The sequence below is a fragment of the Gadus macrocephalus genome, chromosome 15 (assembly GCF_031168955.1).
Source record: "Gadus macrocephalus chromosome 15, ASM3116895v1".
Classification (NCBI taxonomy): domain Eukaryota; kingdom Metazoa; phylum Chordata; class Actinopteri; order Gadiformes; family Gadidae; genus Gadus; species Gadus macrocephalus.
In genome coordinates this window covers 6,490,572-6,516,603 of record NC_082396.1, presented here as the reverse complement: position 1 = coordinate 6,516,603, position 26,032 = coordinate 6,490,572, and the positions used below count along the sequence as shown (strand labels likewise).

General features: G+C 46.6%; 4 protein-coding genes across 6 annotated transcripts in view; all 4 read right to left on the bottom strand.

Moving 5' to 3' along the window:
* Positions 1-1,098, bottom strand: part of LOC132473697 (DELTA-stichotoxin-Hmg2b-like) — a 37,071-nt gene extending 35,973 nt beyond the window's left edge. The window contains exon 1 of the mRNA XM_060073916.1: positions 960-1,098. The gene's annotated coding sequence lies outside the window, so the exon portion shown is untranslated. The remainder of the gene's footprint in view (positions 1-959) is intronic.
* A 2,756-nt stretch (positions 1,099-3,854) lies between these two features.
* On the bottom strand, positions 3,855-7,347 carry LOC132473696 (DELTA-thalatoxin-Avl1a-like). Its single transcript, XM_060073911.1, has 4 exons — positions 7,185-7,347; positions 5,413-5,445; positions 5,175-5,249; positions 3,855-4,810 (listed from the first exon to the last, which is right to left on the bottom strand). Exons 2-4 carry the CDS (start codon positions 5,430-5,432, stop codon positions 4,384-4,386), a joined length of 522 nt encoding a protein of 173 aa, XP_059929894.1. The 5' UTR covers positions 5,433-5,445; positions 7,185-7,347; the 3' UTR covers positions 3,855-4,383.
* Positions 7,348-14,340: 6,993 nt separating this feature from the next.
* Positions 14,341-26,032, bottom strand: part of c15h3orf70 (chromosome 15 C3orf70 homolog) — a 70,913-nt gene continuing 59,221 nt past the window's right edge. Inside the window, exons 2-3 of one of the 2 annotated variants that reach the window (XM_060073038.1) lie at positions 19,583-19,822; positions 14,341-17,329 (exon numbers count right to left, since the gene is read on the bottom strand). In XM_060073038.1, coding sequence (XP_059929021.1) covers positions 16,629-17,329; positions 19,583-19,775 — 894 coding nt within the window. In that variant the 5' untranslated portion in view covers positions 19,776-19,822 and the 3' untranslated portion in view covers positions 14,341-16,628. Of the gene's footprint in view, positions 17,330-19,582; positions 20,085-26,032 lie in introns of those variants that run through there. The other variant, XM_060073037.1, reaches the window with a different exon arrangement.
* The window catches only part of tk2 (thymidine kinase 2), a 4,575-nt gene continuing 41 nt past the window's right edge, over positions 21,499-26,032 (bottom strand). The window contains exons 1-10 of one of the 2 annotated variants that reach the window (XM_060073039.1): positions 25,871-26,032; positions 24,993-25,030; positions 24,690-24,764; positions 24,531-24,584; positions 24,159-24,248; positions 23,973-24,046; positions 23,663-23,751; positions 22,834-22,913; positions 22,589-22,669; positions 21,499-22,268 (exon numbers count right to left, since the gene is read on the bottom strand). The exon at positions 25,871-26,032 is cut by the window's right edge and continues 40 nt beyond it. In XM_060073039.1, coding sequence (XP_059929022.1) covers positions 22,179-22,268; positions 22,589-22,669; positions 22,834-22,913; positions 23,663-23,751; positions 23,973-24,046; positions 24,159-24,248; positions 24,531-24,584; positions 24,690-24,764; positions 24,993-25,030; positions 25,871-26,018 — 819 coding nt within the window. In that variant the 5' untranslated portion in view covers positions 26,019-26,032 and the 3' untranslated portion in view covers positions 21,499-22,178. Of the gene's footprint in view, positions 22,333-22,588; positions 22,670-22,833; positions 22,914-23,662; positions 23,752-23,972; positions 24,047-24,158; positions 24,249-24,530; positions 24,585-24,689; positions 24,765-24,992; positions 25,031-25,870 lie in introns of both variants that reach the window. The other variant, XM_060073040.1, reaches the window with a different exon arrangement.

The following is a 26,032-nucleotide window of genomic DNA, read 5'->3' as shown; positions in this document are numbered from 1 at the left end:
AATCGACCCCTTACTGACTTTACAGGGGGGAGTGGCAGGTAGGTTGATCAGTCTGTCTGCATCAGCATGTCTGTCTGGGGTCTACCTCAATGAAGTGCCGAAGCCCAGGCTGGGAGTCTGACACCAGTGTGGCCACGCGGCCGGGCTTCAGTTGCGAGTTCATCCACGGTCTTGCATCATCCGAATTCCGGACAAAAACAATCTGGACAGGAAGACTCTTATTGTTTGACTTCCTGTCTGTATCTCGGTGGATTGGTCTGAACATGCTGACGAGTCGACCGTGAGACATGTGGCTGAGGAGGTAGAGAGGGTTGGCTGGTAACCGGAAGGTCGATAGCTCTATCCCCAGCTCCTCCTAGCTGAGTGTCAAGTGGTTAGAAAAGCGCTGTATGAATGAAGTCCGTTCACCTCGGGCCGTGCTGGCACCGCTTTGTGCCTCTACTCCAGGTCAGGTTGAAGGCTCTGATGGGCCCAAACCTCACTTGTGAGTCGATTTCGCAGTGACTACAACTGAATGCCTGGACTCTCCTTTCGGTTAACCAGCCAGCACCCCAGTATGTATGAATGTCAATGATGGCCCCCATTGCACCCCTGAGCATCCCTGGAAGGAGGGATCCCCCACTCTGGGTTCCTTCTCATGATCTCTTCCTCACTATTAAGGGGAGTTTTTTCTGGCCATCTGGGGGGCTATGGTCAGGGGGGGGGGTCATAAACACATTGCCTGTCTAGCCCTTTGAGACTGGACCTGTGATTAAGGGCTATACAAATAAAATGTGATGGGGGGGCGGGGGCGACGGCAGAGCTCTCCCCAGGATGGGTGGAGGGGTTCCTGGTCCGACCTCGGCTAGGGAGGGGGAGGAACCAGCTGAGACCATCCACTACGCCCGCCCTTCATTAGCAGATTGTTAGGAGACCAGCAGATTGAGGAAGAGAAAAAAAAAGGTTTGCCAAGATCTTACCCTTTTTAGTGTTTAAAAAAAACAAGGACGAAACGACGATGAGGAAGGAAGCGAGGTGGGGCTGAAGAGTGGTGCTCTGAACAGGTACAAGTCAACTTGTGCTGGACCTCTCACCAACCTGAGGTTTTATACACAGGTATACTATACACAGGTATACTATACACAGGTATATACAGGTATATACAGGTAATAAAGACCTGGTGATGCCCACCTTATCTCACACCCATCGCTGCCTCTCATTGGCCTAGCTTCAGTATCGCTCCTCCTACCTCACCTTTCCTCACCTTTCAGCTGGTTCGGTGATATTAATATATGAATCACTTGGTACTTACGATTTAATCATTAATTACATCCTGCATGAAATCTTTGTATTCTTCCTGGGAACTTCTTATCTTTTTTTGCAACCTTTGTTACAATCTTCGTTTCAACCCAAGAAGTTCTTCGTTCTGGTGCAGTCTGCATACTTGAGATGAATACGTTTGTCAACTGTGCAAACCAAATGACTTTGCTTTGATTGTGGTGAAACCAAACCAGTGCCTCCCATCTTCAGCACACACTTGCACCTCAAAGACGCATAAAAAGGATAAAACCTTCAAAAATGTAAAAACAATTACACTTTCTTACAAACGCTTACTCCCCGAGTAGTTGACCGGCAACGCGGCTATTCAACCGTTTTGTTCAGGATTTACGCCAGCAGTGCGCAGTAAGTGTAAAAGGCCATCTGATTGATGTGGTTGAAACTACAGGGGGTCCTCACACAGAGCGAACCTTATCTTGGTTGTCACTGACTTCAACCCTCAGCATGGCCGTGCCAGTGTTGGATCGCAACATGGTTTTTCTTGTGTTGTTAGCTGCAGCCTTGCCCCATGTCATGGACAAAGCGAGAATCATGTCCGTAGTACATGAGGAGGTAGAGATCGTGGTCGCGCTTGATCGTGCTTTTAAAGAGGCCAATAGAAAACAAGTTCTTATACAAGTTACGGTTAAAGGGCACAGAGAACAGGACAGCCAGCTTGAGTTAGTTGTTTTGGCAGCTTTTGTGTCTTTGGCCATTTGACAGGTCGTGAAGACGACCACCGTGCCGCTGGTCTTGACGAATGTGGCAACGCTATTGTTTCCCGGTTTCCCATATTTTCCCGATAATTATTTTCCATTATCGGGAAAATAAGTCCCGACAGGGCGAACAGGACACCGACGCGTAGCGAAGGGGTCTTGCTTCGCCCTGAAGGGGCTTCTTTTGCGACGTTCTATACATTATCCCGCTTGTTACATGGCTACTTGCCAAAACGAAGAAATAACTTCCCATGGTGTGTCTTTTTACAATTTATTTGTTACCAGCATTCGAGTGTTGATCAGCAGAGAAATAGTCCTCCAAAGATGTTGACGTCGCTTAGCAACCGAAGACGCTGGGGTTAAAAAGTTACAGGACTACTTGAGGAATGATACCAAAGACTTCATTAGTGGCAAAAGTCCTTTGCTTTCCTTGTGACATAATTCACACATTCATACCAACAAGCCACATATGCCCTTACCAATTAAAGAGGCTTCTTTCTCATCTAAGGGAGGGCTCATACAGGAAGCCATTCATCATGTGTCAATTCTAGAGATACGAGCAGTCAAGATGTTCGAGAGACCCAGAAGCTCAAGGCCACAAAAACAAGTGTAATTCACGCACAAAGACTCAAGAGGTCAGCACCAAGCCACAAGCCAAGTTGCAATGCCAACACCTAGCCGCAAGTGATCAGCACAGAGTACACATACGGATATCCAGGAGGCGGGAATTCAGAGCCATGCTTAGCCAATCAGAGCACATAACTGAGCCCACGCCTGCCCAGTATTAAAGTCACAACACATAGCCCAGGGGGCCAGAACGCTCCAGGTAACGCATCCTTCAGATGACAGCGGTGAATTATACTTAGCAATGGTGAATTATGAAATATAATTCACAGCCGGAAGTTGTGAAGACCCCATGCAAGTGGTGGGTACAAAACTAATCTTGACGAAATCTGGTGGGGACGTGTCCCCAGCGTCCCCAGCATAATCGACGCCTATGGAGCCAACCTCAACACATCATCACGCAGTACATCTGAAACTTTATTCCTACTTTTTAAGATAACTAGCTTGTATGATGCCGATTAAAACATCGATTTCACAATTGGATTAGTATTTTTAACTGACGGGGCTAGCGACAATGTCTGTGTGTGCGATTACCGCTCGTACTTTGAGTGGATGATTAAGACGGGCCCGTCTGTGGTGTGACAGGAGAAGGAGGATACTTTTCAACTCGGACAGTCGAAGGTACTGCATTTGGTCTTTATTTGATGCACAACGCTAATGTGCTTGGCAATTGAGGTTGTGTTCCTCCATTTACAGAAATTATTTTTGCCCTTTTCGCCCGTTCAGCCATCCTCGTGAGCAAAGTTAACTGCCAGACTTTTAATACCTGTTTGCTTACAATTCCATTCAAAAACATTGGTGGACACGCTGCAGTGATTGGATTGATTTGATTTAAATGCTGTGACGCGACTCGGGGGACAGAACATTACGTTACAGGACCTAGGGGACAAATCTTTTTATAAATGAACGACGGGACTCGATAGTGGTATCGATAAGCCCAAACGTTAATGATTTTCAGGTTTTGAAAAAAGTGCAACCGGGTCCTTGACAGAACCGGGTTTCGATCCCCATCCCTACTTGGTACCCCAACGGAGTACCAAAAATAGGAGGCTCAGCGTGGCTCAGCGCAGCTCAGCATGGCTCAGCGTGCTTATTTTGGGGACCCTGCCCAAGTTTTCGAGGAGAAAGCGCCAATATAATCGAACCGCACCGAACCGTACCGCACTGCTCGGTGGAAACGAGGCATTAGATACGTGTAATGAATGACACAACACTTAATTATCATGGTCAAGGCTTTAATGAATGACGACCATCTGATTGATATAGTTTAGTCTACAGGGGGTATTCACACAGGGCCATCCTTCTTCTCTTTGTTGTCACTAGGGCTGGGCGATTTGGCCTAAAAAATTTATCTCAGATTTTTTCCAACTAAACCCGTTTTATAAGTTTGAAGAATAACAATGATTAACAAAAGCAAAATAAATAACACACATCTCCTACTCTGCTGCATGCTTCAGTTTGGTTGCCACAGACTTTAGGCAATCTCTACATACTCACTTTTATCAGCGCATTCTGCCATGTTGATATTTTACTTTTTCTAAAGAGGAGGGGGCGTTACTATGGACCACGGGACCTCAGAGAAGGAAGTGGTGGCGCTACTGTAAATACCAGATTAAAATCACTGCACTTGATGAAAAATAAAAAAGTTCAATTTTATCTTTATTTAATTTTTATAGAATTTTATTTTAAAAAATCGTCCTAGACCATCAATTCGAATTATGATTAAAAATTGATTAACCGCCCTGCTCTATTTTTCAGTGACTTCAACCCTCAGCAAGGCCGTGCCGGTGTCGGACATGCTGGCTTGGACCACAACATGGTCTCTCTCTTTTTGTAGGCTGCTGCCGCCCCCTTTGGCACGGACAAAATCACCTTCATTGTGGTGCATATGGGAGTAGAGCTCTTGGAAGCACTCAGTTTGGCTATTCATGAGGCCAATGGCAAACACGTTTGTATACCTGTTACGGTCAAAGGGCACAGAGTACATGACGGCCAGCTTGAGTTGAATATTACGGGCGTTGCTCTGCGCTTCGGCTTTCTCCAGGTCGTAGGTAAGGACGCCCGACGCGCCGGTGGCCGTGCCGCTGGTCTTGACGAATGTGGCCATGCTGCTGGATTTCGGTCCCAGGTTGAGCGCCAGGGGGACACTGCAACGCCCTCTTTCGATGTACAACCTGAAGATAGGAATAACTATTGATAACTATATAACCTATTGTCCCCAAATTGAACACCCTGATGGGGTAAGAAAACATGAACTATGATAACATAAGTATGGTTTAATAAATTTGCTTTAATGACGCTTTGACGCTTTATCCAAACGGAATTCAAATGAGTTTTAGAAACCTGTCATTAAGGCGCAGGTAGGGGTTAGGGGGCATCTTGGTCGAAGATGCCAACTGAAGACATGGGGAATTGAAACCAGTACCTTTATGGCTGGGATCCAAGCCCCATTACTCTCCTGTCCCTAAAATATATAATCTGAGAGTTGTACTCCCTGTTTGTGTGTCTGGCAAATAATTGAACAAATGACAGGCTTACTGTGGGTTAGTGAGGGTGACGGTAGCACAGGAGTTTACTAACTCCACGTAGCAGCCACGGACAAGGCCTTTTAGCCTGGATGAAACAGAGCAGTTGGTTAGGCTCCATTCTCTTTAATCTCCGAGTAAATTTCTTCCTCAAAGGGGATCACTCAAACATCAGCAGAAAAATCTGCTGAAATTGAGAGGGTTGTACTTCCTGTGTGTTCTCCATTTAAATGAACCAATGGTGGACTTACTGTGGGTTGATGCCAGCCATGGTCTCTGCTTTGCTGTTGGAAACAGAGCAGTTAGGCTCCAATCACTTCAATCACAAACTTCTAATAAACTTCTAGGTCATCATTAAAACCTCTTGCACTGTGATTCTGAAATGTTAAGTACTCTTCAGTACTTAAGTAAACACAGTAAGCAGTGTAATATCCCCTCTTGGCTTCCAAGCCCTCTCTCTGGTTGATTAAGGAGTTGTTGTAACACCACTCGCCTTGCGTCGAGCCGTAAGGAAACGCTCCCACTCTAATCAATGAGAGCTGCTACATTGTACATTGGAAACATTTGAGTTGGGAAGGATATCTATATCTATATATATAGATATAGATATAGATATAGAGAGAGAGAGAGAGAGAGAGAGAGAGAGAGAGAGAGAGAGAGAGAGAGAGAGAGAGAGAGAGAGAGAGAGAGAGAGAGAGAGAATGATATCAGCCATGAAAGCCCTTGGTCACGATTAGAATATGTGTGTGTGTGTGTGTGTGTGTGTGTGTTATAGTTAAGGTCAAGTGCCTCGTTCTGTTGCTACCCGTTATGCATTTATTATTGACTGTCAATAATGAATCGTCTTCTGATTAGAAATAAACCTGTATTCCGTGTGTGATCTGTCCGTAGCTGAATCTGGCAGGCTACTTTGCTGTTTTTACATAAAGCATGTTGGTGTTAAACATGTCTGTTGTAGTGTAAACCATTCTACAACTGGTGGAAAATGTTGCTGGCCACATTAATACGAAAACCATGAAGGTTGCGCAGCATTTATTATGATGTCATTCTATTGACTTTCTCTCAGCACCCCCGACTCGAACTGACTTTCCGCGTCCCTGAATGCAGCAATCTGTGTTGATATTAATGCTTGATCCTATGGGCTATATCTTCGTGGATGACCGTGAAATCGCGGTAGTCTATAGTAGCCTATTAGTTATTATCTCGTAGTAGCCTAGGCTACAATTGAATGCATCTTCTTTGTATAATAAGCCAAGCTCAGTCTGTTGCTAATGATATCGAAATATTGTTGAAAACTTAAAACAATTAAACAGAATTCTGAAATAGTCGTTCTCATGTTATATGAGCACAACTAAACTATGTGGGAAATATTCGATTCCTGACCACTTTTACAGTCTATAGGCCTTGGATCTATAGAGTGACGCACAGCCATGTATGGTGTGTAATGGAGATTCCAAAGCGCTCTTCTTTGGTTAGTACGAAGAGACGTGTTTTTCCGGACCACACTGGCGGTCTCTTTTTTATGTAAACGCAAGACGCTCCGCGGTACAGGAGGGGGTGCGGGGTTAGAGGTGTTGCTGGGTTGTCTTCAACAGATACAATGACGCAGCGATATCAACATGAACAGTTTTAACTGGAGAAACGGTGAAATCCGCGAGCTGCTGACCATCATGGGAGAGAAGGTGATACAGTCTTATTTAACAAAGACGTGGAGAGATGGTGCGATATATACGAGAAAGACGCAGAGGAACGTTAATTCGTGCCAAGTCATGACCGAACCGGCTTGGCAATGTAAAAAGGCCTGGAGCGGTCGCGGATAGGTCCGTCCTATGCACCGAAACTTTTTTCAACGCAACAAAATATTTAAAGCGCATCAAGCTATTATGCACAGATAATATAACAGTATATTAGTCAGTCATCTATATTAGGTTAAACAAGGATTTGATAACGTTTGACCACCCACAATTGGTCTGGCCAAGCAACAACTGGAATCCTGGCACCGCGTCTGTTGCAGAGATCTTACCTTTTTCAGTGTTTTAAAAAGAAAGAGACGATGAGGAAGGCAGCGAGGTGGGCCTGAAGAGTGATTCTCTGAACGGGAACCAGTCAACTTGGGCTGGACCACTCACCAACCTGAGGTTTTATTCACTCAGGGAATCAAGACCGGGCCTAACCTCATTATCGCTCCTCCTCCGATGTTCTCAGCCTATGAGCTAGTCATGTGATCGGATTGGCGCATAAACTTATGACTTACAATACTGCATTTTAGGCAAGGTCTGAGGAATTGAGATTCTTATCGGTATCGGAACAATCCTACTAAAGGTTGGCCCATTTCCTGCATCCCCAGACGTTCTTGAAAGCCCTATCTTGGAAGCTTTTTTTAAAAAAAAAAATCGAATTAACCTAATTAAGTATATAATATGGAAATGTATACAGGAAGGCGAATTACCTTACAAAAAGTTGAAAAACAAAGGACTCCAAATGTTGGGGAGAATGTGTTGCGTCCGGTGTCTGTTTCAAAACATATAAAAGGTCAAAGTCGTTGTTTTCTTGCCTGAAACAGAGCGGTTGATTAGGCTGGTTATACTTCTAGTAAACTTGTTGGTTAAAGAGGATTGCTCAAACATAATTTCGCCAGTAAAAGGGTGTGCATCTCTCCTTCATAGGACGATCCGATACGTATCGTGATACGATACGATTCAGGCACGATACATTTTAATATGGAACGATTCGATGCAATTCGATTCAATGTTCTAATGATCCGGTGCGATTTCATGAGATATGAATCAATCTTATAGATACAGTTAATATTTGTTTAACGTTAAACCCTTTATTTTTTCTATGAATTAAAATAAGCCTTCTATAAAAGGGACATTGCCTACTTTCAAATACATATGGTGTAGGGACCATGGAATCTTAGGTTTTTATATTTATTTCTTTATGGCATGGGGACAAATGGCTGTTATTCGCACACTCGCAACTCTGGTTGTTCCCTGCTTGAGAGACACAGGGAGACGCAAACATAAACAAACGCACGCGGATCCGCCCGCTTCCTTAAGTTTCATGCCCTCTCTCTTGTTCTTTAAGGAGTTGGTCTTCATGCTTTAGAAAGATTGCGCAATGTGTTCTACTTGTCCAGGCAACTTGCAATTGTACACTACTGTACATTGGTTGTAGTTTTTAAAATCTTGACAAACTATGATGTGATGACTCACTCAACAAAGACTGTGCAATCTTTGTCTCTAATGAGCAAAATAATGGAGTCTAATTTCCCTGTAGCCTACCGTGTTTTGTCTATAATATTTGCATATCCTCTCTGGAACTTCTTGTACATTTCCTTGTTTCGTGTTCCAGAACCGAAGGAACTCTTGTTTCATAAAACACAGGCATCCCTTTGTTACTTGTGTTGTCCTTCAGCGGTCCTCAAATGCTCGGATGAAGGATGAATATTGCAGGAGGTCTCCAAAAACAACAATCTCTCTGTGGGGTACAGAGGTAGCATGCTGTTGCTGTTTAAGTAGATGTGTGTCTTCAATTCGTTTTTTGCAATATCTTGGTCATGTTTCCGGAAGATAAGTCACTCTCTTCAGCAGAAGGTTGTGGCCGATTGTTCCTGTTGGACTTCAAATGGAGACTGGGTTGCAGAGGTTCCATCTACTTCTGAATTCACTCCCTTTGATAATCGGCTTTAGGACTTCTCCAGATAAAGGGAGTTGGGGATAGGCTACAAACCAGACAGTTTCTGTATTCAGTGGCTTTGTGAACACTGAAATTAATTTCCATTAACGCAGAGCTAACACTTCTCCTCTTTCCTGTCACTGACATCGACCCTCAGCAAGGCCGTGCCGGTGTTGGACATGTCGGCTTGGATCACAGCATACTGTCCTTTGTATTGTAGGGTGCAGCCGCCCCCCTCGCCAAGGACAAAGCGAGGATCATGTCCGTAGTACATGAGGGGGTAGAGATTGTGGTCGCACTTGGTTTTGCTGTCAAAGAGACCAATAGCAAACCAGTTCCTATGGTTAAAGGGCACAGAGAACAAGACGGCCAGCTTGAGTTGGTCACTGTTGGGGTCGTTGTGGGGTTTGTGGCAGTCTTTCGACAGGTCTTAGGTGAAGACGCCCACAGAGCCGTGCCGCAACCACTTCCTCAGTATCTGAGGAATTCTTGAGCCCCTTCACACCCCCCCGGACCTGAGGGACCACCCCATCACACCCTAATCCCTGCTGGCCATGGGCTCCCTCACCAAGGTATGGGCTCTGGGTCAGGGTCGGCGGTGAATAGAAGTCATTATGGGATGCATGAAATGGGATGATCCCGGGTGGAACGTTTTGGGGGCAACAGCGGCCGAATAACACAACTGTAGGAGAATGAAAAAGAAGCAGCAAATGGAAATGGGAAGGTTTCAGTGTATGACGTCACACACATTCAAAGCAGCCATCTTGGTGTTTTTTCCCCATTAATGATAAAAATAAAATGCAACTGGTTTCTTGGGTATTGTAGAATTGTTGGTCAAGAAGTACCAAGATGGTCAGTTTAACCTATTTTATGGCACGTGATTGAAACCATCGTATTTACCAACATATCATATATCTATATATCATATAATATATCTAAACCCATATATCAAAGTGAATGTAAAGCCAATTTCTTCTGTTTCAGATTCTTGTGATCGGACTCAAGCCCTCCCTCAAAGTGTGGATGACCTTCCCCTAAAACAAGGTCTGTCCTCGCCTCAACCCCATCTCTCTCTTCTCTCTCTTCCTTCTATGATTATCAGCTCGTTCCATCGTCATTCATCTTCTCTGATGTTTGTCGTTCATGCATTAAGTTTGTATTGTCAGTGTTTCCCCCAGCACTGTATGGTTAAGGCGGCCACCTGAACAACACTATGGCCCCGCCTTGACTAACAATGTATTGAAAAAAAACACATATATATTATCTATATGCATATATTTATAATTATTTTATCTTTATTTTTATTATTATTTAGCATTAACAAAGTACAAAACTCTCGAAGAGAAAGAAAACATACTTCCATTAGGTACAAAAAATAAAGATAAGTAATGCATTGGCAATAATGTTCACAACAATAGTCGTGCCATAAAGCTTTTTGAATGGAATTGAAACGGCGCCATCTGGTGGTTGTATATATAATTGCACTGTCTATCCCATGCGATACCTGTCAATCCACCCCCATTTTACAGGGAGTACCAGTTTAGATTATTCAGATGTTGTTGTTTACACTTCATGCCCCTGACTGAGCGTACCGTTCCTTGTTCCCTCTGGAAGCGTTTCGTCGTGCATCATGTGCGTGTCGAACGCAGGTCGAGACGTTGATATCCATTTTAACTCTGATTTACTAGCAACCGAACAATGTTACCAGTTACACTTAACTGGTGCCGTAGAGCGCCCCCTAAGCCATGGGAATAACAATGCATACTGTTGACTGTCTAATGCATACATAACATTGAGGGTAAGGGTTACAGAGGATCCTGCAGGTGTGTATGTTAGGCCACTCCCCCCTCACCTGCGTCCGCCTGGCGTAAGTTCTCCAACATGCTCCGATAGGCCCGTTTATCTGAAATAACGACGTCGTTTACAGAAAGCTCCTCTTTCCTAAAAGTCCTATTTTTGGGTGAACATTCAAGTCCCAGCTGCATTCTGCCGGTGATAGGGGAATAACAAGATTTAATAAACAGGAAATTAAAAAAGAACAACAATAACATCGGCGGCAGGGTGGATTTGGGCATTGTTTGTCCTGTGTGTGTGTGTGTGTGTGTGTCTGTGTGTGTGTGTGTGTGTGTGTGTGTGTGTGTGTGCGTATTTCCTTTTGTGTGTGTGTTTGTGTGTATGTATTTGTGTGTGTGTGTGTGTGTGTGTGTGTGTGTGTACGGTTCTGTGTGTGTGTACGGTTCTGTGTGTGTGTGTGTGTGTGTGTGTGTGTGTGTGTGTGTGTGTGTGTGTGTGTGTGTGTGTGTGTGTGTGTGTGTGTGTGTGTGTGTGTGTGTGTGTGCGTGCGTGCGTGCGTGCGTGCGTGCGTGTGTGTGAAGTGGTCTGACATAAAGGTACATATTTTTATGTACCAATAAATCGTTATGGTCCGTAAAGACCCTATCCCTCCGAATCCTGCCATTTGCATGGTCCGCCAGAAGTGCCATATGGTGCAGCATTACCACGGCGCTCACCTATGTATTTATAGGGTTACGGTAATAAGACTGACAGAGAACACCTTGGATAATCAGTTTGTAATCACCTACGTAAAATGTTCTTGAACATAACCCCTTTTTAATGCCTGATTTGTCATGAAAGCATCAAGAGTAACAGACAACGATTGTGATGAGGAGTGTGGCTTGGTTTTCCACACTTGGGATTTAATTGACATTTGATTATGTGTTTGCAGTGTCACATGAAAATATTATGTTATTGACACATGTTGGACAGATGCTTTATTCCATTTAGTCGCGCCGTCAGTGGACAGTATGGAGTGACGGGATTAAATATAGAGATTTTTTTATTTATTTCTATTCTAAGGAGATGTTTCTGGAGTTATAACTGAGAAATAACGCAGTTTACTTAAATTATTCTGATTAGGATTTAACGCATTATACGGGTTGAAATTAAATTTATGATAAAACATAATCGTTCTTCTCACTCTACAATTCTTCGGTCTGACTTCAGTTCACCACCACACCATCTGTGTCGCCAATTCTCCTTTTCCTCCAAACCATGCGTACGCATGGGTCAGAGTTTGCTTAAGGCTGCGCACATTTTCCCGCTACCAGACGATGTCATTGTCCTGATTAGTGTTGTTCCGATACCGGTACCAGTTTATTCAGACGGCATGGATCGGTCCTGACATTGCCTCCTCTGTATCCCCCCCCCCACACTCATCTGTACCCCCCCTCCAGACGAACGTGACCTCATCGCTCCGAGAGCCCGGCCTGGAGGCTCATGGGAAAAAGGTAACACTCTCATTTACTAACCATCTGCTCTGTTGGCCTTAACCCGCTCTATGGACCGGGCCGAGGGGACGGTGCCTGGCTGAGCCCCAGGTGGTGGACTGGTCCCGGTCCTGATGGTGTGTTTCACGCAGTACAACGTTGTGTGTTGTGTGTCCTCCAGCTTCAGGCGTCCACACGAAACCAAAACGAAACCGGATAGATTTGAAACCACCTCCGAGGGTGGTTTCAGAAGTTTGCGGTTTCGGTCAGCGGATTCGCCGGCTTCGTGTGGACGGAAGGCCGAACCCTACAAGACCTTTGCGGTTTCGCCATGAAATCGGCTTTGTGTGGACGGGGCCTTAGGCTAGCACGTAGATAGCGTTAGGCTTGCAGGTAGATTGCGTTTAGCTAGCACGTTGATAGCCTTAGGCCCCGTCCACACGAAGCCGAAACGGGCGAAACCGTTACGGTTTCGATCTATCCGGTTTCGAAGTATCTCCGTAAAGACGAAGCCAAGCGAAACCGGATAGATATGTAGAAACGCTGTAGTAAACATTCCAGGCCCATAAGGGGCGCTGCTTCTGGTACACAAATCCAGAAGAAGAAGAGGCGAGCATGCGCATAAAGGCTGCCCCCCGAACCACTAACAACACAAACAAACAGCTCTTCTACGATAGCGAACTAGATTCTCAATAAATAATGGCTTAGCAACCCAACAAGGGACATGATATGCTGCAGAACGATTACAAGCTTGTAGTCATCTTTTTTGTTGTGATTTCTGAGACTCCGCGGGCTTAAGAGCCATTGGCTTAGGAGGTCGAGGGGTGGGGCGATGACGTCATGGTTTGCGGTTTCAGTCGGTTTCAGGCGTCCACACGAAACCAAAACGAAACCGGATAGATTTGAAACCACCTCCGAGGGTGGTTTCAGAAGTTTGCGGTTTCGGTCAGCGGATTCGCCGGCTTCGTGTGGACGGAAGGCCGAACCGTACAAGACCTTTGCGGTTTCGCCATGAAATCGGCTTCGTGTGGACGGGGCCTTAGGCTTGCATGTAGATAGCTGGCGATACTCTTGGAGCTCACGCATTGCCATGGCAACGAGAAGGCGGGGCTTCTGCATCCTGCCCCCCAGGGCACAGGAAGTGTGTTCCACAGCGAGGACTTCAAGCTGAAGCTGTCCCCCCCGCCGGCGGTGGAGGAGTAGAGTGGGGCTCTGAGGGGCTCCAGTGTTCAGCTCCCTGCTCCATGGAGCCGTCAGGAAACAACCCAACCAAAACGTTAGATAGAAAGTAATCCAAGATCGGGGAATGTGATGTGACCTAAACGTGGTCGGTCCGACTATGAAACGGCTTCGCTTGAGGTCCAGAATACTTTGCAGCCTTTGTCGATTCGGAGGGCAGCCAGAAGGCCAGGACAAACCACTAGAACTAAAACCAGTACGACCAGTACATACAATCCTACTGCTCTAACACAAAGAGTTATAGCAGTACACAGAATACTTCTCCCTGTACACATACAGTAGTAGAAGTACACATAGTACTAGCAGTACATAGAATACATCTCCCTTTATACGCTCAGTAGTTCAAGCAGTACAAAGACTTACAGCAGTACACATAATACTTCTCCCTGTGTACACACAGTAGTACTAGCCGTACACAGAGTATGAGTAGTACAGAGAATACTTCTCCTGTACACCCAGTAGTACTAGCAGTAATCAGCAGTGTGGTGGGATGGTTCACCAGCTGATGAACTAGTCACTCTGCTCATGTATAAATAACCCAGGGAAGACCCCGTCTGGTTCAGAGGGAGAGAGTAGTTTTTGTACTCTACTAGTTGAAACAGTGAGTGCATTTGTTGATGAAAAACAACTCTTTCGGAACACTAAAATGTTTTATTGTTGATTGATGTTTATCTGTGTCGTGCATCTGCAGTTTATCAAGTCTTAAAAGTGGAAAACGCTTAATGATTCCTACTTGCTTAATACATATCATAATCTGTAAATAGGGATTATTAAATAAAATATCATATAGGCGTCTTTGAGTGTTATTAATTATTATTATTCTTCATGTTTAACCTCTGTTTTCCTTTTATTCCTAGTCTGTTTTACATAGTTTTGAATGATGACTATATGCTCTGTAAGGTGACCTTGGGTGTCTTGAAAGGCGCCTCTAAATTAAATGTATTATTATTATTATTATATAACATGTTTTCTTTTAATATGTTTTCGTTATTGTTAAAAGAAATTGACTCGTTCATTTCAGATTTTGTAAATGAAATTTTGTAATATGCTTGGCATCTCCACCTGTTTTGCACACATCAGCCAATAAACCTGAATCTGCCAAACATGTCTAAACGTCTCCCTTCCTGGTGGGACTAGCTCCGAAGATTTGGTTGTTTTTAACGTAACTCAACCTCTCGAGCAGAAGGGGTGATGTTCATTTGCCCCAACAAGGTTCCACAATCGACCCCTTACTGGCTTTACAGGGGGGAGTGGCAGGTAGGTTGATCTGTCCGTCTGCATCAGCATGTCTCTCTGGGGTCTACCTCAATGAAGTGCCGAAGCCCAGGCTGGGCGTCTGACACCAGTGTGGCCACGCGGCCCGGGCTTCAGTTGCGAGTTTATCCACGGTCTTGCATCATCCGAATTCCAGGACAAAAACAATCTGGACAGGATGTCTTATTATTCGACTTCCTCCGTGTGCTTGTGTCTCGGTGGACTGGTGTGAACATGCTGACGACTACGAGACAATGGGGTGGCATGTGGCTGAGGAGGTAGAGCAGGTTGTCTCGTAACCAAAAGGTTGCTGGTTCGATTCCCGGCTCCTCCTAGCTGTGATTGTCGAGCTGTCATTGAGCGAGACACCTCAGCCTGACTGCTCCTGACGAGCTGGCTGTTGCCTTGCCAGGTTGACTCCACGACTCTGAGTGAATGTGTGGGTGAATGTTTGGCAGTATTGTAAAGTGCTTTGAGTGGCCACTGGTTAGAATAGCGCCGTATAAATGAAGTCCATTCACAATGTACGGTAAAATTAATTTCTCATTTTGGATTCCTATCTGCTCTCGTTATCCTGTTGTTTTGAATCCTCGGGCCGTGCTACCACCTTTGTGCCTCTACTCCAGGTCTCGTTGAAGGCTCTGATGGCCTCAAACCTCATTTGTGAGTCGATTTCGCAGTGACTACAACTGAATGCCTTCCTTACGGTTAACCGGCCAGGACTCCATCAGCGATTCAAAATGTATGTATGTATGTCACTTCATTGCACTCCTGAGCATCCCAGGAAGGAGGGATCCCCCACTCTGCGTTCCATCTCAAGATTTCTTGAGTTTTTTCTGGCCCTCTGGGGGGGGGGGGGGGGTCATAAACACATTGCCTGTCAAGCCCTTTGAGACTGGACCTGTGATTAAGGGCTATACAAATAAAATGGGGGGGGGGGGGGCACCAAGACAGGATGTTATGGTTCTGGAGTCAGGGGGGGGGGGGGGGATGACGGCAGAGCTCTCCCCAGGGTGGGTGGAGGGGTTCCTGGGCCGACCTCGGCTAGGGAGGGGGAGGAACCAGCTGGGCTCCAGACCATCCACTACGCCCACCCTTCATTAGCAGATCGTTAGGAGACCAGCAGATTGAGGGAGAGAGGTCTGTTGGCTGATGAGGGTCCCAGGGGTTGGACCCTCCTAACTGTGGAACGAGCTTTACAAGCTCTATCTTCTGTTCTAAAAATAGATTGTCTATTTGATGTGTTACCACCCATGCAAATGTGTTTACCAGCTGGTTCCAGTCTGGCCACCTGATGGAAGACTACAGCAGAAGCTCTGTTGTAGGGAAACACCATACACGCACGCATACACGCACGCACACACGCACGCTCGCACACCTCCAGCTAGCCTGACTTTTAGTTTAGGGAATCAAGAGTTGGCTGAGCTAAGCTACATAATATGATGCTAATCATTTACGAGCTCTCAGTGCTGAACGACTCCCTGTGCGGTCTGGCTGGCTTTCTAAGAGTAAATCAAACTTTATTCAAATTGCACCTTTCAAACACAGAATGTATCTCAAAGTGAAAAGTAAAAAAATTAGGTTTAAGCTGGAAGATTAAAACGGCAATCCAACAAAACGGTTACCATAGCCAAGGCAGTCAGCGTTTCTATTAAAGCATTTTTTTATTAGTCGTATGAGTTGTTACCCTCGATCAACTGCGAAATTCAAACCACCTTCAACAGCAGAGATTAAACAGAACCGTTTACATCTGGGGATGAGCGGTTCAGAGTTCACGGTTCGGTTCAGGTCCCAAGCAACACTTTTTTATAATGAATTTTTAACAGAATGAACCGGACAATACGCACACGCCCCGAACCACGACCAGCCAACCCAGCGGTTCGAACCCTAGTTGAAATTGCTTATATATAGCATGCGGCGTGTGTGTGTGTGTGTGTGTGTGTGTGTGTGTGTGTGTGTGTGTGTGTGTGTGTGTGTGTGTGTGTGTGTGTGTGTGTGTGTGTGTGTGTGTGTGTGTGTGTGTGTGTGTGTCAGACTGTGGTTTCGAGGGCCTCGGCCAAGTCCTGCAGAGACCCTGAGCCAGGCAGGGGAGGAAGATCCCACTTCCCCTCGTTAAGATCCTCATTAATTTCCTCATTAAGATCCTCGTAAAGAGCCTTGCTGATGTCGGTTTGTCCCTTGTCGGGCTCTGGATCCGCGCAGCATTGGTCCACTCCGGGTTTTCCCAAGTCCTCCAGGCTGGCAGGAGAGCGGCCGCCCCAGGATTTCTGCCCAACCAACCCTTGGTCCGAGGCCTGTCTCTGGGCTGGAGATTCCCCTCGGAGCGGAGCTTCTCCACGGGACAAAACCGACCGAGAACACGGTCGTAAACCGCGTTCAGCTTTACCCCGAGGTTTGGCTTTATCCTGAAGTTCGGCCTTATCCCAAAGTTCTGCGTTCTCCGGTACGCTGGTCGTCTGAGACGTGCGTGAGGTCGCAGTCCGCCGAGCGAGGGGTACGTAGAAGGCCCGCCCGTCGATGCGGGTTACGGCGTAGTCCTTCTTTGGGGCGCGAGTCCCCAGGCCCAGGGGGTCAGAGGTCGTCGGGGAGACCAGGCAGGAGGCGGTCCTCAAGAAGCGCTCGGCCAGTAGGGCGGAGAGGCTCAGCGAGGGGGCGTGGCCTGCCGGGCCGGAGGGGATGGGCGTACTGGGGAGCTGGACCACGTCGGTCATCGGCTGGTAGACGTATTTACCTGCGGACAAGTGAGGGGGAGGGGGGACGACAGGTGTTTGGGGGGAGAGACAGGAGAGGGGTGAGGGGGGAGTGTTGACGTCAGCGGCACAGGATTTGATGTTCTCCGAATCGGACCAGTGATGTCCACAGCTCAATGGTATGGCATTTATTATATAGAGCGCTTTTCTACCCAGTGGTCTCTCAAAGCACTTTACAATATTGCCCAACATTCATCCATTCATGCACACATTCACGGCGGGGTCAACCCCTCAAAGCGACAGCCAGCTCGTCAGGAGCAGTCAGGGTGAGGGGTCTTGCTAAGGGACACCGACACTCACATAGGATGAGCCGGGGATCGAACTAGCAACCTTCAGGTTACCAGCCGACCCGCTCTACCTCCTTAGCCCCGTGCCGCCCAACAACTGTCCCCGGAAAACTGAGTTGTTTCCGATTGCGATTTTTTTTACGCAAAATTATTCCTTTATTCCTTATTTTATACGTTCTTATATTAGAACACAGCAGAGCTGGCGGTTCTCCATTTAAGATCCGGGAGAACTTTCACCGGAGTAACTGTGGAGTCACCAGACAGACCTTCAAGAACCGTGTGTCCCGTGTGCGCGTCAGACGCTACTACATACCGCTCCTCAAGGAGCCGGTCGCGGGTACAGGCGTCCTGCTCAGGGGCGCTCGCTGCGAGGCGGAGGACAATGGGACTCACACCCACAACCCGCCCACTTCCTGTGGGGAGGCGGCCTGTGAGGCGGTTCGCGGCCCCTCCGGCGGAACCTGTGAGCGTCGGCCGGCCTCAGGGGGGAGTCGGACACAGAGCCGAGTGTGACAGGCGCTCTGCTGCACAGCTCGATCTTTGTCCCACGTCACCATGGAGACACGGCGTGTCACATGTCACATGTCACATGTCCGCAGACAGGAAGTCCCTTTACTGTGCACAAAGAGGGGGAAAGTGTCTCAAACTTCCCCAGATCGTGTGTACTGTGGAGTTGTGCGACCGGGGGTCTGGGAGACAGATCTGGGCGGCATGGGGCTCAGGAAGTAGAGCATGTTGGCTGGAAACCGGAAGGTTGCTAGTTCAATCCCCGGCTAGTGTCAAGGTGTCCCTGAGCAAGACGCCTCACCCTCACTGCTCCCAATGAGCTGGCTGACACCACCGGCGGTGTGTGAATGTGTGCATGAAAGGGTGAATGTTAGACACAATTGAAAAGCACTTTGAGTGACCACTTGTTAAAAAAGCGCTATATATATATAAAAAAATATATGCATATATATATATATATATATATATATATATATAAATGCAGTCCATTCACCATTTATTTACCTGATACCCATGAATGAATGAATGGTCCGTTCTCTGGCACTGATATGAACTGACTGAGGTTCGCAGTTCAGATGGCTCAAAGTTGGGGGGGGGGGGTGTAAATGCAGCCTGTGTGATTGCGAAGCCCTTTGGTATACACTGATGAAGGGCTGGGGAGATTAAATGGACTCGTCTGCAGAGCGGGTAGCGGAGGGTGTGACGGTGCTTCTGGACGGGCTCCAGTGAACCTCCATGCTCTATTGAACACACTCTTGGCTCATCAATATCTCCCTCCGTCCGAGCGCCTCTTTCACTCCCAACAGTGAATTAAACATCTGCAGCCATCTGACGGGGACGAGTTGCGAAGACGAACTTCTGAATGAAGACGAATAGAGACGCGCGTCAACGTCTCTACTCCGTCATCATTAAGGAGTTCCTCACAACTCGTCTCTTTCAAACTCTCCAAGACTTCCTCTCATCCTTCGTCCCCCCTCCCCTTTAGTTCGTCTTCCTCTGTAGAAGTTATATCCTCTCCAGCCGTGATGTACATAAGCTACATAGATCGGTTATTTTTTAACCCCTCATAAACTGCCTCTACATGGCCCCTTTAGAACAACAACACCGACGTGTGCCAGAGCTGAAGGGACGACCGGAATACGTGGGAGAGGCCTCTCTGTCGTAGAACACAACTGGATACACCATCGAGTACGAAAACAGAAGAAGCGCCTGAAACAAACTAACTAGCGTGGTCCAACTCACTAACGTGGTGAAACTAATTAGGGTGCAAGTGCAACTAACTAGCGTGTTGCATGGGTGAACTTTGGAGGTCTTCCAGCGGTGGGAGAGAGAGAGGAATACTGAGACAGAGAGATAGAGATAACGAGAGTGGGGGAGAGCGAGAGATATAGAGACTGAGAGAGATAACGAGAGAGATACAGACAGAGAGGGGCTACTCACAGTGGCACCACCCCAGCAGACAGCACCAATGCAACTTGAAACATTTGCCGTGGCTGTGCGTCGTGCACGCGGATTGCGCGCCGTCACGGCACGGCAAGAAGTCCGGTCGCCCCGCGCAGCTGCGGGCGGACGCCTGGGCCTCGTCCAGCTTCACGCTCTTCCTCATCCTCCATGTTTCCCCGGGCTCCACCATCCCTCTCCCGGGGGGAAGGCGACCCCAACCAGGGAGCCGCTGCTCCGCTGCTGCGCTTCGGGTTACAAGACGACAACCCCCCCTGGGTGCGCCACATCCGCCCGAGACCCCTCGGACCCTTACCCCCGCGGAGTAGTGTGGTTTTGTCGGCTTGGGACTCGGAGTCAACCACGGGGGTCCTGGTCCACCGCGGGATTCCTGGTCGCAGAGGTTGGTCTGGTCACAACTTCCCAGCGCTGTTGTTTCTGCTCGACGGTAGTCGGTTCCTCTTCGCTCCGGATCTGTGTGAGTGTGAACGGGTCCTCCCCTCTGCTTTCAGCCCCCAACACGCCCACTTCCATCCTCTCAGCTCGGCCAAATCACACTTCTTCTTCTTCTGCTCGGCTTCTCCTTCTTCTCCGACTCATCGATCCGATATCTGATATCGGATCGATATCTGACATATAGTCTCTCTTGTGAATCGTCTCACCTTCTCTCATCCTCTTTCTAGATTCACCCTCTCTCTGGATTCACCCCTTCATTGCCATCCAGGAGATAGCGATTTTGATTCCCTGCGTTCAGATCTTCTCAGATGGGCTATCTGAGCTCTGGTCCACAGTGAAGGATGGTTTGGTTGATTGATGGAAGACAATTTCGAGAATAAATAAAATTCCTGCCATGTTTTGGGTGGATTTGGAGTTAATACCAGAGCTGTTTCCAGTCTGGCTTTATATTTTGGAAGTCTTAAGAAGACACCAAACCAAAGAGGTGAATAGACTGTTGGACCATCAGGCAGAGACAGTGTGAGGAGGGTGTGATGAGGGTGTGACTTATACCAAATGAACAGTAGTTAAGTTACTTAAAGGTCCCATGGCATGAAAATTTCACTTTATGAGGTTTTCTAACAATATGAGTTCCCTTAGCCTGCCTATGGTCCCCCAGTAGCTAGAAATGGCGTTCGAGGCGGTGGTGCCTCGGCAGAGGGGCTCCGGCGGGAGGCAATCGCAGTCAACAATCGCGGGCAACAATCCTTTTCTCCTCCATGTCGCGGTTCAGTCTACTTCAGATTGATGTGGAAGTGGAAGAACCAGAGACGTGGGAGAACCCGACGCGGCCGTTTGAGATTCATAATATCGTCTGGAGGCGCACAGAGCTTTTGGCTGTGATAATATGTATTATATGATATAGATATCTATGTATAATATGATATTATTTAGACATAGAGCTCCAGGACTGCTGCCGGAGCACCCGGAGTGTTCTAGAATATTTACAGAACACGGCCAAAAGCTGTATGCGGCTCGCCATTGCGATACATCCACTGTAAACACGAGTGCATGGTACCGTTGGTGGTACAAGCTGTTCAGGGCCACACCCCCATCCTCAACCTTGACCTGCCTCTAAAAAACGCTGCGTTTGTGGAAAGCTCATTATTGGACTGGCTTGTAGCGGCTGTAATTCTGCACCAAGGCTGAATTTCTTGAACGTCTTCAGGTACTGTATTAGGGGCCCACTAACAGCTATATAAAAGCATTCATAAAGTAGCATGCCATGGGACCTTTAAATTCATTTTACGTCATTTAAGGTTGTATTATTTGTGAGTGATGCTGTTTGATATTTTCTACTTGATCTGTAATGGTTATTAATATCTGTATATTTATATTGCTATGTGTCTTGGACATTATATATATATATATATACTGTATATGAACAAATATTTTCAGGAGAGGAAAGTTGACTTATAAGGTCGTCATAAAAAAGCTTTTATTTTGACAATGTTTAAAAGTCCATGATATTGCGTTAAAGGCATTTATTTAAAAAAAACGGTGTTTCAATCAAAAGGGGCCCAAAGCAGAAGACCTTATGACGAATTAGTGCTCAATTTGATACGGAGAATGTAGAAGAGGGAGAATAACCAATACAGAGGAATCCCAGCGCAGAAAGCCCCCCCCCTAGGTGTGAGGTTATAACTACGCCCCGCATGGCGAGAGAAGCTGCATAACACGTTTAGTTTGGACTGTAACAGTTTAAGGCTAAATCCAGCAGCCACATATCCAATACAAACAGTTGACTATGATACATTGGTCAACTTTTTTTTGCTGAATTGTTGTAAACATCCGTTATTACTGTAGGCTTCATAAATATCTAAATCAAGTTAAATATTAATGACATAAAACAACAAATCTGTATTAAATAAAATCACATTAAATACAAACAATCTCTGGTCCCCGTTAATCCCTTCTAAGGCAAACGTCTTACATTTAAGTAAAGGTTAAAGTAACAATAAAATAGACTTGATAACTACTAGACCCCAGCATGAGTTCCCTCTCTGGTAGTGGGCAGCGACCAGACCTACAGCAACGAGATGCTACGCTAGGAGCTAGCGGCGCCAGCGGTTGAGCTAGCAGGGAGCGGGAGAGCAGGGCTCTAGCGGAGGTTGCTGGAGGTCAGAACCTTGTCCCGGTTCTCCTCGTAAAGCCGGAGCATCTCTGGGAGGTCCTGGTCCGCGGGGATCACCTGCAGGCACCGGAGACACACGTTAACCCTGGGCTTGGTGTGGATAACGACAACCACTCCGACACTTTAAAAAGAGACAAGAGTGACAGATAGAGACACTATTATCACTTGAACAGAAGTATAACAAACTCTTTGCAAACCAACTGAGGTTTTGTTATTACTACTGTACTTCGGCCAGTTGGGAGGCCGGTGTGGAGGGCAGTTTGAACCCCAGTTTGGAGCCCGGTTTGGAGGCCAGTTAGAGGCCAGTTAGGAGGCCAGTTTGGAGCCCGGTTTGGAGGCCAGTGTGAGCCCAGTTTCAACCCTGGGGGGGGACCTACCAGGACAGGAGCTGGGAGCTTGAAGGAGGACTGGTGGACCAGCCAGTCCTCGTAGAGCTGATGGAGAGACCTCAGGTAGTCCTGGGACAAAAGCACACCCACGTCATTCAGTCATTCACCCTGGTCGGTGTTCATTCATTAAAAACCAATGAAGTCCATGTAACCAAACCCATTAAATGCAAAAGGTCCAAACATCCCCGTGGTAACGGGTGAGAGGAGGAGGAGTGGTGACCACTGAGACTCACCAGAGGGATGACCTTCTCCTCCTCTCTGCACCTCTGGATCTGCCTCTCCTGGCACTTCTCAGGGGACGTCTGGAGGTACACTGGACCCAGGGGGCCGACGAAGACCAGTGTGAGGAAGACCAAGGGAGGGAGAACATGATGTGAGGAAGACCACGGTGTGAGGGGATGAAGGCTTTTCTAAAGCATCTAAACCATACCATGAGTGCATGCAGCCTTAGCACAGGCGGTCCCAGTGGATATAGACAGGGAATCTAACCCATAACCCTAGCAGGGTCAATACCTTGCTCTACCAGTGGATATAGACAGGGAATTGAACCCAGTGTTTCCCCCAGCACTGTATGGGTAAGGCAGCCACCTTAACCACAATAGGGCCCCGCCTTGACTACCAATGTATTAATTTTTTTTTTAATATATATTAGGAAAAAATTTATAAATATTTTTTTTAATAAATATGCATTAACAAATTATAAAACTAGTAGGGAAAGAAAAGATACTTCCATCAGGTATAAAAAATAAAGTTAAATAATGAATCAGTAATACTGTTTATAACAATGGTCGTGCCAAGGAATTGAAACGTAGACACCACCCCCCCCCCCCCCCCCCCCCCCCTGCTCCTTGACCACCTTCACTAAGACATTTTCTGGGGGAAACACTGGAGCCCCTAACCTTGGCAGTGTTAATACCAACGTCACCCAGCAAACAAGACCGCAATTAACTATTTACTACGAAGACAGAGTTGAAAAATGCAAAGAAAATCCCTAAACTACGAACTCTACAGCATTCTACCTGTGACATGTAAAGTGTGTTATTGGTACTCCTGGGCTCTCACCAATCAGATCGACGGGGAGGTGGAGGTTGGTTGTGATCCAGTCGAACCATTCAGTGAGGATGACGAAGTCCACCTCCGGCATCTTCCCACTGAAACACAGCAGCTGTTATATCGCTGGCGGCCAGCAGGGGGTGGCCTTCACATGTCAGACCTCCAGGAGTAAGGAAACCCTGGACCACATGCTATATACCTTCACAATGTGCAAGATGCTTGAATGTTGTGGATTGAACAAACAGATGTTTCCTAGACGATGGGTTTAGCCTTAAAGTTCTGCAGGTTGTGGCTCTAAAGCCGTCGGGGTCACCAGTACCTCCTGAACAGGTTCTCCACAAAGATGTACTTGGCGCTGAAGATGGACCGCTCCATCATGCACACTGGACCAGCCTGGAGAGAGGAGAACAGGAGTATAGTGAGCCTACCGTAGTTACAGGAGTATAGTGAGCCTACCGTAGTTACAGGAGTTACTATTGTAGTTATAGGAGTATAGTGAGCCTACCAGGGACTTCAGGTGTCTCTCCATCATGGTCAGCTGGACGTACGTCTGCAGGGTGAGACCCCAGCGGACCGGGTCCTGGTACATCAGAGCCTGCCACACACACACACACACACACACACACGAATGTTAACATGTTGTTTACCTGATTGTATGTTAACATGTTGTTTACCGGGCCGTATCTTGACATGTTGTTTAACTGACAGTATCTTAACATGTTGTTTACCTGACTGTATCTTAACATGTTGTTTAACTGACAGTACGTTAACATGTTGTTTAACTGACTGTATGTTAATACGATGTTTATCCGACTGTATGTTAACTTGTTGTTCATCTGAATGCATGTTGTGTCCAGGGATGTTTCTTGAATCGTACCAGAGGGTTTTGTCCACGAACATTCCTCCATTTAGAAATGGGCTCTGGTAGGACCTAGCACACGGTAGGAGGGAACACATCAGGAGTTAATCTACTTCGACTCGTCCATCAGTGGCGGTAGACCAGCGGTTGATGGACTCAGGGGCGAGGCGCCACTACCTCTATGGAGCTGGTCCTGCTGAAGTACTCTAGGAAGGTCGTCTTCCCACACGCGATGTTGCCTTCAATACAGATCTAGATCACACACACGCACACACACGCACGCACGCACGCACGCACGCACGCACGCACGCACGCACGCACACACACACACACTGACTTTACTTGATGTTACTTTTTGGCTCATTTTGAAGAATTTGATAATTTATAATCGTTATTTTGGGTAGTTGGGAAGATATTGACCCAATCTGTATGCAAGTAAAGTAGAAGATGGTGAAAGAATATGAAAAAATCAATACTGACCACTTTGTTTTTTTGTCCTCCATGTTGGTCCGATCCCCCTTCATGATGATGAGAGTTAAAGATTATCACCTCCATGTATTCAGCCCTCGGGTTAACAAGATGGCTGCCTACATTCTCACTCTAAAACATACCCCTTAAGGGTCTGTATTTCTCCTCAAACAGTTTGAGCAGTTTGAGAGACTGTTTTAGCTGGAATACCCAAAACTTTCTTTTTGAGACCAGCATGCTTGCTAGTTTAGATAGTGCTTATGAACAGTAGGTTCGGATGTTTGACACATGCTGCAGAGTGGACCGTATTAGGTCACTCAGCATGGAAATGCTTTGTGGAGAAGATGAAATAACTTGGAAGGGTATGGAGAAAAGTCCTGTCGCTTTCCATAACAACAGTCTTTTTATTATCACCAGTCTAATCAGGAATATCCCTAGTTTAGGAATCAGGGAGGTGGAGCTCAGAGGAGGGATACTAGTTTAGGGTTAAGGAGGTGGAGCTCAGAGGATGTGGAGCTCAGAGTCATCTCAGGATGACTGGGAAAACTAAAGTGAAAGCAGCAGAATGGTCTGGACAAAGAGCATAGTAATGACACCATTACAGAGTCATAACCAGAAGTTATGACAGACATCTGAAACCGGTTAAAGGGCTGGTGTGTACGCTACCTGATTAACCTATTTATTCCATTTCATTAATGCCTGAACAGGTTTTACCTGAACCTTGATTCAGTTTTCAGATTCGTTTTAGATCAAAATTGTTCTGCACACATTAATAATTACAAATAACCTGCACCTAGAGACGCGTACTGTTTATATGCTTACATCTCACAGGAGATTAAAAAAAGGACCTTAAAGCAGGAATTAACGAGAGTTAAAGTACTGGTACTGACTGTATGCTGTGGTCTGGATGAGCCCTCTGGTTCCGGATCGGAGTCCGGGTCCAGGTCCCGGTCCGGGTCCAGACGAAGAGAGGACTTTGTGTTTAAAAAATGTTTGACCACACAATCTCCGAAATGTTGTGATAAAAGGGGACGACATCTTCCATAGGTGGT

Coding starts and splice junctions, on each gene's coding strand:
- LOC132473696 (XM_060073911.1), bottom strand. CDS start 5,432: ATGGCTGGCATCAACCCACA. Junction 5,250..5,412: donor ATGGCTGGCATCAACCCACA/GTAAGTCCACCA, acceptor TGTTTCATCCAG/GCTAAAAGGCCTTGTCCGTG. Junction 4,811..5,174: donor GTCACCCTCACTAACCCACA/GTAAGCCTGTCA, acceptor TCCTATCTTCAG/GTTGTACATCGAAAGAGGGC.